Genomic DNA, 14,019 nt, shown 5'->3' on the forward strand with positions numbered 1-14,019 from the left:
TTTTTATGTGTTTGTTTTAATAGTTTAATCTTATAGCATCCACATATTTGTACTATGGTACGGTTTTGAAAATGGTATTCTTTGTGTTGACCAACTATCCTACACGTCTTGATTCATTCACATTAGAGATCACATTTCAAAAGCACACTATCGGTTTGCGTTCTCAAAAATTCCGGATAAAATGTCAATGAATCTGGTGTCAAAACATTTAACGTAGGCCGTTTGACAACTATTAGATTAAGGTGGTATGGGTGTCTTCCTCCATCTTGGATTGTAAAAAACAGAGAACCAAAGGTGCAGATTTTCTATCAAGTGAGCAAAATTTGATGCAGGAATGAAAATTTTAAATGTGAATGTTCATTTAAAAGAACCAATTTATAAGAATATAACTTATAATTATTAAATATTTTTGCAAATATTGATTATTTTTTATTGTTTTTACTTTTTTTTTAAATTGGCATTTTAAGGGGAAGTAACTCTGAAACCGTGCATTTTCTGAAGGATTCTACATGGAATTTTCCTATTTTGTATTTTAGCTGGAAAAAACGTACGGTGACCCTATCTTTTCTTTTGATATTCTCAAAGCATTGTCTGAAAGCTATCTTTTCCTTAAGTATTTAACAATTCTATCATTTTGTTTAGTTTCTAATAACAAAATGGTGTTTTTCCCTGTATAATCCATACATAATGTGTCATTTTGTCACGTCCTGTAGCTTGAGAAAATGCACGGTGACCTATCATTTTTATTATATTTTTCAACATATATCAATAGATACTACGTTTTGGCAAAGTATGAACAAATTCTATCATTTTTATTTTAGACTCCCATACCACCTTAAGATATGTGATGACGCAAATGCGTATTCTTTTCCTGAGTATCAGTGAGATGCTTTCTATTTATTATTTCGTGCGCTAAAATACTACTTGCATGCAATAACACTCGTGAAAGCTTATTTTCGTTTTTGTTATCTAAATTCAGGACACGGCAGATTGAGCTTTACATCTGACTTTTGTTTCTTTTTTGAGTCACTGTCCTATTATAAACTTTGACCTTTTCGAAAAGCTAAGGATTGTCTACCCAAGGAATAGATTCCTTAACTTTGTCATGTATTTAGCCTTTTAACTTTTTTCATTCGAGCGTCACTGATGCTTTTTTTGTAGACTTAACTCGTGTCTGGTGTACATCATTTTAATTCTGGTATCTTTTTACATCTACATACCTTTTTATATAAATTGGTTATTTTGAAAGTGTGTACAGGTATTCATAAACTTCTGAATTAAGAAATTCTTCGACAAAACTAAGTTTTCCTGTAGAATGTTTGAATGGATTTAAGTAAAATCAGGAAATCCTTAAAATTTGAGATGTTTTATGGGTCCCAATCAATTGCATGTCACAGGTTTCACCGCATACAACATCTACCATGAGTAAAGACAGCTTCAAATACGAGTTGAGAATATAAAGGCATTCATGTAGGAAACAAAATATAAAGATATGATAGATAAGAATAAATGCATCCAGAATTCCAGATTACAAAGCAAACTGAGTGCATAAATTTATATTGCGATAGGTTTGTGCAATTTGCATCCGGTTAGTAGAAATTATAATTTGCCAAATGGTTATAATAGAAAAATTATGTACATTCCCAAGTAATAAATAAAATAGTCGAGCTTTAAAATAACTATTTAAATAGAAGCTGTAAATATATACTTTCAACTGGCTTCTTCTATTCACAGTCAATTATTTCAATTCAAAAGCAAACACAAATTCAGCAACAATCTTTTAGTGACCCAGCAGTCAGCAGGCTTAGGTTCATGTATTGATTTTCTTTTTTTTTAAAGAAAGCAACTTGTTTAATATTTGTTTTGCCTCGCACATTACATCAGTTGTCGAAATGTGCATCGGGTAACGTAAAACTGATACATTTAATATTATTATATACTACCTCTTTTAAAAATAAAAGATAAGACCTGTAGATACATCAGATAGCGATTTATGCAAACTCCAAACCAAAGAAAACAACGACTACAACACAACATGGCGGTAGAAAGATTAAGAACATTCCAAGGGAAAACAATCATAAGTCATACATATGGAGGACAGACCATTCCAAAATGCCCAAGTCATCAGGAAAAATATACAAACGAGATTAGAAAGGTACACCACTGTCACACAAAATCTAACCATCGAACAATGAACAACACTATATGAAAGAATGGCTTAAATCGGGTACACAAAAGTGTACAGATACAAACATTTCAAGATAAGTATATCATTGCAGAGGAGAAACTAACAGTTAAGTTAAAGTTTTTTGGTCGAATAAAAAGATAGATTTAACCAAATATCTTTAAAATAGGAAGAAAAGACACACACTGAAAATTTCAATTTCTGAACAATATTTTTGTAAATATTGTTGTTTTTGAAGGATCGTTTTCCATCAAACTTGCGAAGTCACTGTTACTGTAATGACAAAAATTCCATGTCCAACTTTTTTTTCTTTGACACTGAAGTCTTTTTCAATGATTTTTATTTGATATAAAGGATAATGTTAAACGATTTAACTTACAATTGTACATGGACTAAAATTGTTTAAAAAATATCTCTCTATAATGTGGTCATTATTTGTTACAATGCTTCAGTAAATGAAATTAGCATTTTGAAATTGATAATAAATAATTCCCAAGTTGCTGTTTTTATTGTCATCACGTTAGTCATGAAATTATTTCAATTTTTGCACAACTTTACAATTAAAAGCTCGATTTCATAATTATAAAGCAGCTTAATTTGTAACGAACTTCGATTAAATATGCAAGTTGTCGTTTGTTGATGTGCTTCATAAGTGTTTGTCGTTTCTCGTTTTTATATAGATTAGACCATTGGTTTTCCTGTTTAAAATATCATACACTAGTTATTTTTCGGGGCCCTTTATAGTTTGCTTTTCGGTGTGAGCCACGGCGCTGTGTTGATAGCGTACTTAAAACCTATAATGGTTGACCTTTACAAATTGTGACTTGATAGATAGTTGTTTCATTTGCGTTTATATCACATCTTCTTACAGTTAAGTCTTCATCATATATTGACTTACTTCTTTTTACAATGAGGCTCGGTTGAAAACAACAATTACGATAGATGATTGCAGCTTACCTATTGTGAACTTTCCATTGCTATGAAACAACATTCCAACAGCTCCTGCATACAAGGTATATATCTCCCAATTGATACGGTATTTCCGGGCTTGAATTTCCTATCGTGATTACCTTGATAGACGGTTGCTGCTCACAAGATAGTATTTAAACCAAGAGTTCCAAATGTTGAAGTTGAAATCATCCGTTCGTATTATTTACTGACGCCATCACGAGTTGGTTGTCCGTTATGGAATATTCTTTTTACAGATGATTGCGGATATGTTCCTTATGTCGTAACTACAATCCCGTTCCCTTTCTGCAAATGTGGCCTACCGGATTTGTACTAACATGAGTAACACGATGGGTGCAACTTTTTTTTAGCATCCGACCCTCCGAGACCCTCGGGGGGACATTCTAGGTCGTTTGACGCCCCCTAGTATATTGTCCAGCAACACAACTGTGTCTAAAAGTCTAAAAAATATTTTGGGGAGCCAAAAACATTAAAATTTCATCTTTAACTAAAGTTCAAAAATATAGCCTCGAGGTTGCGGTATTGAAATTTGACCACCTTGTGTTATTCAGATCGACAGTGAAACCCTTACCTAATTTGGCCACTCGTTTAGCTGTGTAAGATATACAAATTTGCCCGATCAGAATGAAAATACAAATGGAAATAGTTTTAATTTTTTTTAAGAAAAGAGGCAATATTATTTACTACTTTGTTGTTATGCATTAATGGATTTTTTTTGTATTTGCACCAGACGCGCGTTTCGTCTACAAAAGACTCATCAGTGACGCTCGAATATAAAAAGTTAAAAGGACAAATAAAATATGAGGTTGAAGAGCATTGCGGATCACAAATTTCTTAGGGTTTTGCCAAATGCAGCTATGGTAATCTATTCTTGAAATATAAAAGCTTTAGTATTTCAAAATGTCAAGGTTTTGTAAACAGTTAAGTTATAGTTGTGACCATATCAATTATAACTCATGTCAACACAAAAATGCCACCTACTGAGCTGGTGATATCCACGGAGAATAATAACTTCACCTGCAGTGGCATCGACCCAGTGGCTGTAAACAAACTCAGAGATGTCAGAATTTAAATTTTGTATCTGCGCCAGACGCGCAATAATTTATTTGTTTGAACAAACTATTACAATCTGAAACATTTTTACACTGAAACGTCTGATGTTATATATAGTGTCGTGTTTTATCGTTTAAGAACATCTGTAAACTTCGTTGCATGAATTCCTCACAGGATAAGATCAAGACGTTTTCGGTATAACGAGCGGATTCATTGAAGTCTGGGTAAAACGAATTTGAACAATTTCGAAATAAAAAATGATAATATAAAGTAAAACAGACTAATTCATATTATTATTGTTAGTAAATAAGTTCATTTTTACAAGAAAAGTAACCAGCAGACATTCTATTTAAATATTGTTGATCAACACAAATCAAGTTTGAGTCTGTATTTTCATAAAATTCACTTTTACAGTTATATCCAAACTGGGTTCATGGCATATATGAAATAGAGAGGCGAAATATGTCAAAGTTCCAATCAAACTCATAAGTAAAAATGAAATGACAACGCCATGCATAAAAAAATTAGAAAGACTAAATGACAAACAATTATATATCGGTTACCATAACATTTTAATATATGGAGCAGCATATTCAATAACTGACAGACATGAAAGACATATCAAAATTTCGTCAAAATTGTCCTTACAATCTATATTTGAATAGATGTTATTCGTTAACTCTAAAAATGAAAGTTTTTATGTTGTGTTCATGAACTTGTGTCTGCTTCTATTAGTGGAAGATATTAGCAAGCAAAATCGAGGGAATTGTGCAAATGATGATACAAGCATGAAAATTACCACAAAGCATCATTATTATATACTTTGTAAGAAATAACTGCTGGCCATTAAAAAAAATATTTTTTTCAAGATGGCCACAGCCATTTTCTAAAATGGATGTTTTCTTTAGTTTGAAAATACTGATTTTTCTGGAAAACTTTTCTTTGAACTTCTTTTAGTAAAAACCAATTACCAGGTTTGGTGGCTACCTTCCTTACATCACATTTTTTTTTTTTATTAAAAATGAATATCTGACATATCCAGTATTTGCACATGCGTGAAAATGTAACAAAATTCTTTCAAAAACATTTGAACTATTTACTATATATTTAGTATTTTTGGATTTCGAATGATATTATGAATTGGTTTAATAAAATTTTTCAAGGTTATGATACACATGTGTTTTACACTTTTGCGCATGTGCAAACTATTCATAGACATTAAGAGCGATTTGTTTACACTACCAGGCAATTCTCAGGTATTCGATGGTTGAGGCGAAAATGTACCTAATCTGGAGAAACATCAAATGTAACTGCAGATCAGCCACTTTTGGAAATTTCTAAGCAAATTCAGTTGGGATGGGCTGATTTGTAAGGAAAATATAAGTGTATCGTCATGTTTGGTAGATTGCACATTGCAATGACTTGTTATAAAACTCTGGGTGATATATTGCGTGATAGGGGATAGACATGTTGTCTTACTGAAGCCAATATTGCAACACCAAGAACGGCAGATTCTTTTTATGTATGTTCAAATGTACCTAGGACTAGACAGGCGCATCAGACAACTGCATGCATTTTGCTTAAAACTTGTTAATTTCAGATTATGAAAGCTAAACTCAGAATATATAATTATGTCATGACTCTATGACGTTCAATGATTTAAAAGACTGGTGTAAGGAAATAGAGTCATCTCGTCCACAGTTTACTTCCTGGCGTTCAATTATAAATTCAGAACTTCTTCTGATTTTGGTATTATGCTCATTTCATGAGTGAGATTTCGTACTTTTCAAACAGTTCATATAAAGCATGATAGCGTATTGTTTTAGGTCTTGATCGTGTAAATTATGCTCGATCGTTACCGACTCATCTCCGAGATATGACTTCCCTTCCCGAACATCACCCACGGGTGGCAATGGAAAATGAAAATTTCACTGTACGTAAGACCAGTAAATTTCGTTCTTGTAACACAATTGATCAGGCACAAAAACAGAATAATGCAATTGTGAAGGGTGATATTGGTGCCATAGGATTAACCGAAGATACCATTTAGACAAATGAATGGTAGCTGGACCAGGAGTCAGTATACTAGAACAGTAATTTGAAAGATCTAGTGGTTTGGGTCATTCTAAATCAGACGAACGACATAATGAAGACTCTACGAAAACGCAAAAAGATTTCTTTAAACAGCTTTAAAGGCTTTGTAAAGTGATAAACGAGTTTTGAAATTCATTTCTAGAAGAGTCGTCAGATTTGTAAAAAAAAACCACTCCATTTAGGAAATTGTTGATTCGGAAAAAGGTAAGATATGTTAATAAACTCGAATTGGTCCAAACAATACGAAGATCTTTTGAAGCAAATGCAAAACGAAGGAGAACCTGCTTTCTATAACCAAATAAAAAAGAATAACTTCCTATTTTGGCCGCAAAATGAAACTGGAAACGTCTTTGTCAACAACAAAGCTAGAGAACATTAACAGTGATTGCGATATCTTTTCTAGACTGTTCATTTCACAGTAGACAGTTTTATTTGAATATTTCTTTATCCATAGAAACCAAACTGCTCTTCCGTCTTTATCTCAGGATGTCACTTGAAATAGTGGAATTAAATCACTGCAAATGGGTTTACTTGAAACATTCTGCTATTTGCTGATCCAAATTCGGACGCATTTATCGTTGGTGGGGCAGCAATGGTTACTTCCAGGTCACAAAGTTGGGCAAAAATATTTGATGATTATGCTAATGATGTCATACTGCCGTATGTAAAATCTTGCATCGATAAGTATTTAAATGTAGACATTGTATTTGATGTTTTCTAAATGAATAATTTAAAGGCTGTGACAAGACAAAGGCAAGGTTCTTGTGCCAGATGGTGTTGGTTCTGGTAGAACACCAATGGTATGGAGTAGTTTTCTCTGTGAAGATGACAACAAAACGAAATTGTTCAAGTTTCTTGCTGACAAAATTGCTTCTTAATAGACTAATCAAAATGTGCATGTTACTCATGGTGAAAATATTCCTTGCAATTTCAATAAAGATACTTGCTATCTATGCCCTTGTTATCATGAAGAAGCAGATACACGAATGTTTGTCCATGTTCGGCATGATTATGAAAAGTGTTGTAAAATGTAATTTTAGGTAGTACTGACACAGATGTAATAGTATCAAGAATTGCAGCAATCGCAAAATTAGGTAGAACAAATTGTCGATAGGTTATGGAAGGAATAACGACTTTTGATGGCTTCCTGCACGTGATATATCAAATGCGTTTGGTCCTTGTGTAGCTGCTCTTCCTTTCGTCCATGCATTTAGTGGATGTGGCACTTTGTCGAATTGTCATGAGAAAGGCAAAAGATCAGCTTGGCTAACAATGGAAGGTTTTCCAAATGTAAAGGATGTTTTTTTAGGCTTAAGTATGAAGCGAGGCGATGTGAATTGTTTGCCAGGAAGTATCGACATTGTGATGCAATTCCGCCTACAAGAGGTTCTTTTCCAGAGCACAACAAAAGAGAAGTATATCAAGGAGGATTGGGCTCAGCCTGATTCATGTATTCGACAGGTACGTGTTCCAAGTCATGAAGACTAGGGTTGGATGAAAGAAAGAATCAATGACAATTGGAAACCAAAATGGACTTCTTTGACTGCCGTTGCATTCTCGTGTCAGATAATTTTGAAATGCTGAGGCGAAAATCGAGCTGTGTTGGTAACTGTAGATGCTATCGTTCTGGCCTTCCTTGTACGGGTTGTTGTATAGACAACTATCAGATAATTATAAAATAAGAAACCTGTCTTTCTAACCAAAACTAGGAATTTAAACTTAACAAAGAGTGTTAACACTAGTTAAGTTCATGGACATTATAAAAATATTTTCTACATAATTGCCGCTATTTTGGAACCGGAAGTCACTATTTTTCTTCAGTTATGTGTTGTTTTGTCGTACTTAGGACCTTTTTTAACGTTTTATCATAACTTACATTGGATTATACATCCCTTGTGAAGTTGCTTGAAAGTATAAAAATTGAAACTTTTGACTTTTTTGCCGGCATTTTGAAACCGGAAGTCACCTTTAGTTTCATTAATGTATTGTCTAGTTGTAATTTAGGAACTGTCATTTACTTTTTATCAAATCTAACATTGGATTTTACATATAACACACCTTTTAAAGGATTAACGAATTATTGTCAATTCGCAATGACGCCATTTCCGAAATGTGTTGTTGCCATCTTGAAAAAATGATTTTTTTTTCTGGCCAGCAGCGGATTTTTTTTAAGTATCATTTAGTCAACCTTTATACCAAATTTCATGCTTGTATCACGATTTGCACAATTATGTCCATAATATCTCCCACTATATTCTACCAGATAACAGTCACAATAAAAAAAAAAACTGATTATATGTCATAACTAGTTTGCGCGTACCCCTATGAACCCTCCCCCGAATTTTTTTAAAAGTAGTTCATTTTTCATTAATGTTCTATATAAAACAGTATAAAATGTTTTAACTTTTCGATTGAACTGAAATTAATCATGGAATCCTGTTCAAAAGCACTTGAACTTTTCAATAAATGAAATACAATTTAATATAAATGGAAAATTTATGTTTATGGTTGGTTATAAATAGCAAACATTTTGTGCAAATTTAGAATTCTTAATCGATCAATAAGGTTTGTGTAACGTGTGCACACTGTACAGGTGAAGTAAATAAAGGTAAAGGTAATTTGGCTTCTGCTTGAATGGTAAAAAAAAAAATAACGACGTGTGTACTTATTGCTGTTAAACGTGCTAGTGATTTTACTAATCAAAAGACATATATGAATCACCTTTTAAATTCTAACTAGGTGATTCTGTTAGACGCATAATGTTTGCTTTTCTGTAGAAAATACATAGTGAGATAATGGATTTATCATGAATTATTGCGTTATCAGTGAACTAAATTTAGAGATATAAACTAGGATTTGAAAATATCTGACAAAATGTGTGAAAACCATAGAAAACAGTTGTATTGTTTGTACTGTAAAACATGCAAACGTCTTGTATGTCCGGAGTGTATTGTAGTCACACATTCGATGCATAATTTTGACAATCTGGAGAACACTCTTCGCGAAAATATAGGTTTGTTATCATGTGTTGCGTCGGATATACAAAATAATATCATAAATGCGTACATCCAGCATGAACATACATTGGACGAAAACATAATGGATGTGCAAAAGGAATATGACATGTTAATGAAACGAATTTCTAGACAGGAGGAAAAACTCAAGATTCTTATCGAGGAAGAATCAAATAAATTGCGAAATAATTTAACAAATGAAAGAAATCGTGTGGTAGAATTGATAACAGAAGAAAGAGTTCATTATTATGAGAAAAGAGTCAAACTTAAATTATTTAAAGACAAAATAGAAAATAAAATTTTAATTGAAAATGATCTGAAAGATGTTATTGATACTGTGAATGAATTTGAATCAATGAATAAATTTCACCCAAAATACATAGCGCATAAGGAAATGATGATAGACTATAAAGAAGGGCATATTACAACTCAAACAATAAACAATCTATTGGGCTTCACTTCGCCGAAGAAACTGGATATACGTTTTAGTCTTCTGCAATCTCATCCTACCGATTTATCATCTATTATTACAATTGTGACTCTAGCCCCAAATATAGCATGGTTTGTAGATAACATTTCGAATACACAATCTAAGATGTTACAGAAAATAGAAATAGGAGAAAACATTAGACACATAGACGAACACGTTGTTTCTTTATCTGATATAGACGTTTCTCCGTCGGGGGAATTATTTGCTGCATTTACAGTGGAAGGTTGCATTAAACGTTTAACATCTTCAGGCAAGTTCGAAATGTTTTATGATTGTTCGCCGCTTATACTAAGAGGACTACACATCACAAAGTCTGGATATTTGCTGATTGGCGTTAGGGAATGTGGAATAGCTTTTCCTATAACAGATCGCAGTTCGCGACAAATTTTAATTATTAATAATGACAAGAAACTAAAGAAAACCCTCGAGTTTGATCCATTTGGGAAACACCTTTTCTCTGTTCCTCTTCAAATAACTACGAACAACAATGGCGATATATGTGTAGTAGATGCTGTTAGTATGACAGAAGGAAGAGTAATTGCAGTTCGTGAATTAGCAGAGATGATAAAGTGGGAGTATTTAGGCCACAAAAGTGTAAATTCTAGAAAATTTCCTTTTAATCCGGATGGCATCGTGTGTACGAAGACTGGAAATATAATAGTATGTGAAAAAGAAACACACACTCTCCATATTCTTTCAGAGTTTGGTGCATTCATACATTGTCAAAATCTTCAAACTTCGTTTGGAATTCGTTGGCCATGTAGCTTGACTATAGATAGTACAGACCTGTTATGGATAGGATGCTCGACTGCTGCCATAGAACCCAGAAATGCAAAATTCCATATCTTAAAATTCAATCGCATTTGAAATTGCATGCTTGGAACTATATACTAAGTTGAGCCCTTATTGGAGAATGAAGATCTAAATACTTATCCAGGCTCTACATTTCAGAAACACACATGTATGCGAACAATATATTTGTATTCGGTTATCTACAGTGTTGATAAACCAACATGAATTATAATGCACTGAATATTGAAAAAGGTCAACAGATTGTGTGCGTACTGAAAAAATGTATGTTGTGTAAAAGAAAAAAAATGGCCAGTACAAAACCAAGTTTTAATTGGACATGCACATAAAGGAGAAATATTTCCATTGAAACAATGTTTGTTTACAATTTTTATAGATGATGAAATGTTAAACTTGCAGATTTTTATTAATGATACTATGTGTCCCTGCCCTTTATTATTTATGCAATATATTTGTTTTATATTTTTTATACCAAATATACGTACAAAAGATTTCGAGAAACGAGAACATTTGAATAAAATCAGGTTATCTCATTTCATTAATTGCAGGAGGATTATTTTCCTCCAATGGTCACCAATGTTTGTCATTGACATAATTAAAATGATTAAATGTTGATACTAATCAAAATTATTTCACAAACGTGTTGCACTGCTTTCTCTTTTTTTAATTAATAGGTATAGGAAGATGTGGTGTGAGTGCCAATGAGACAACTCTCCATCCAAATAACAATTTAAACAAAAGTAAACCATTATAGGTCAATATACGGCCTTCAACACGGAGCCTTGGCTCACACCGAACAACAAGCTATACAGGGTCCCAAAATTACTAGTGTAAAACCATTCAAACGGGAAAGCCAACGGTCTAATCTATATTAAATAAAAAAAAAAAGAAACGAGAAACGAGAAACACGTATACATTACATAAACAAATGACAACTACTGTACATCAGATTCCTGACTTAGGACAGGTGCAAACATTTGCAGCGGGATTTAACGTTTTAATGTATCCAAACCTTCTCCATTTTTCTGAAACAATAGCATAACATCACAACATAGAAATACACACGATAAAATATCAATTGGCAGGATTAACTTAATCAAAAAACATACATTAATACACTATAAACGAATAAATTTGATCTGCGATATTGAATGCAAATGCACAGTTAATCAAATATTAGACAAACATTCAAGGCCGAAAAGCAAACAAACAAGTCCAAACAAGGCCATATCAAGACACCACTGCGAAATATTTAACCCTTCGAAAATATTCACTTTAGAAAAAAACAAAACAAAACCGGTTTAAAAAAATACAGGTAAATCTTGAAGTTTATACAAATGTAGTAAGAAGAACTATATTTTGTTTCTTTACCCTTTCTTTTTAATTATATGTTTAAGTTAAAAATTTCCAGAGCTTTAGTTCTTGTGCAGCTTAAATTAAACCCGGTCTTTGGTTGGGTTCATGTTGCCAGTATGTGGTTTTCGATGTTTTTTTTTTTATTGTTTACTGATATTTGTCCTTTCATGGTTTATCATTTTTAGCCATGGATTTGCCAATTCGTTTTCGACTTATGATTTTGATTATCCCTACGGTATCTTTTGCCCGTCTTTTCTAAATGACTTATTTTAATTTGTCGATTCCCAGATCCTACAATTTTGTGTTGAAACACAGCATACAAGAAGTATATCAGAAGATATTGAGTTTTAAAACATCACCCGTTCATATTCAATTCGAATTCAGATTAAGTCTGATTCTTTAAAGATCAATTCAATACAACTAAATTGAATATTTATTGATTTTTAGTTCAGTTCAAATAGACGTCTAACTTCAGAGTATAACAGGTAAGCAACTTAAGTATGACGACTGCATAAAGTGCATTTCATAAATGTTATCATTGACTTACATAGATGTAAATTAAAATCGGTCGCAATTTTATATTAAGAAGTTAAGATACCATTTGTGGGTTAAAACAACGTTGTCAATATGATGAATTAATTCATGCAAAACGATTTAAGTACAAGGTAAAACATATGTACTTTTGTCTTTGTTTTTGAATTGCAAACCCGGATTTAATCGATTTATGACTACTGAACAGCGGTATACTACTGTTGCCTTTTTTTTTTTAGTTAACAGTTATGAGGAAAAGATACCAAAGATTCAATCATAACCATTAGATATCAACATGATCAGCAAAAAAATCGGACCAGCAGACAACAATACACAGAAGACTGTAGATTTATCAATGTATATTAATTCCAACAAAATATGTAATTTGGGTAACAAGTACAGTCTGTATTGATTTCATTGGTTGACATCTCTGTGTACCGCGTCCGGACATTATTTATCAAGTATTTCCTCTTTACAATATCAACTGAACAGTCATTGCCTTATCAAACAGTTTGAATTGTCATGAATCAATCAAACAGTTTGAATTTTATGATGTACATACCCAAACGACATTGTTGCCTGCACAGATAATCTCATACTTGTATTTAAGATAAAACATGGATATAGGACCTTGACAATGAATGTAGGTTGAAGCCATTGACGTATATATAAATGCATGAATACTTGATAAGCTATATGAACAAAATAATTTTAAAGGATAAAGCAGACTTTGCAATACGGTAAAAAACAAATTGTACATGCAGTATTTTGATTACTTTAGGTTCCAGTTTTCTCAAATGGTGATAACTATTTTAAACTTTTTGGAATTTTGGGTCCTCAATGCTTTTCAACTTTGTATTTCTTTGGCTTTATAACTATTTTGATATGAGCGTCACTGGGTAGTCTTGTGTAGACGAAACGTGCGTCTGGCATATAAAATTATAAGCCTGGTACCTTTTGATAACTATTCTCACAAATGTTTTCTTTCTCACAAAAAAATCCTTACTGAATTTTACCTACAATTAATATACAATATGGAAATATTATCAGATGTTTTTTCGTGTTGACTAGACGAAAAATGTCTTAGGTCACCAAGCAAATAAAAAAAAATCCAAGGTACATACATCAAAAAATGATATAAACAAAATAACTAAAAATTAAAAACGGGGTCAACAAAGTGAATTAGAACAACGTAATCTCCCATTTACAAAACTGATGTAAGTAGTATTGGTCGTTCAATATTCAATAACTGCAGTTAATCAATTTACTATAGTGACATGTAAACTCTGTACTAAACTCACTATCATTCGTTTGACTTAATAACCGGATTTTTCCGTTACATTTTCTTTTTACTTTGAAAACACATTGCCAATTGTACTTTGTGACCTGCAAATCTTCGACGATTACCTTATAAATTCACCAGCTTAATTTTGTTTAACGTGATCTGTTTGTACAATTTTCATTCTTTTCGTTTCCATTTTCCCTTGATGAATCTTATGCAGACGAAATACGCGTCT

General features: G+C 32.5%; 1 protein-coding gene across 1 annotated transcript; it reads left to right on the forward strand.

Annotated features, from left to right (window-relative positions):
* Positions 1-8,901: 8,901 nt before the first annotated feature.
* On the forward strand, positions 8,902-11,247 carry LOC143075890 (uncharacterized). Its single transcript, XM_076251473.1, has one exon. The coding sequence runs from the start codon at positions 9,176-9,178 to the stop codon at positions 10,670-10,672; it is 1,497 nt and encodes a 498-aa protein (XP_076107588.1). The 5' UTR covers positions 8,902-9,175; the 3' UTR covers positions 10,673-11,247.
* Positions 11,248-14,019: the final 2,772 nt, after the last annotated feature.

The sequence above is a fragment of the Mytilus galloprovincialis genome, chromosome 1, assembly GCF_965363235.1.
Source record: "Mytilus galloprovincialis chromosome 1, xbMytGall1.hap1.1, whole genome shotgun sequence".
Classification (NCBI taxonomy): Eukaryota; Metazoa; Mollusca; class Bivalvia; order Mytilida; family Mytilidae; genus Mytilus; species Mytilus galloprovincialis.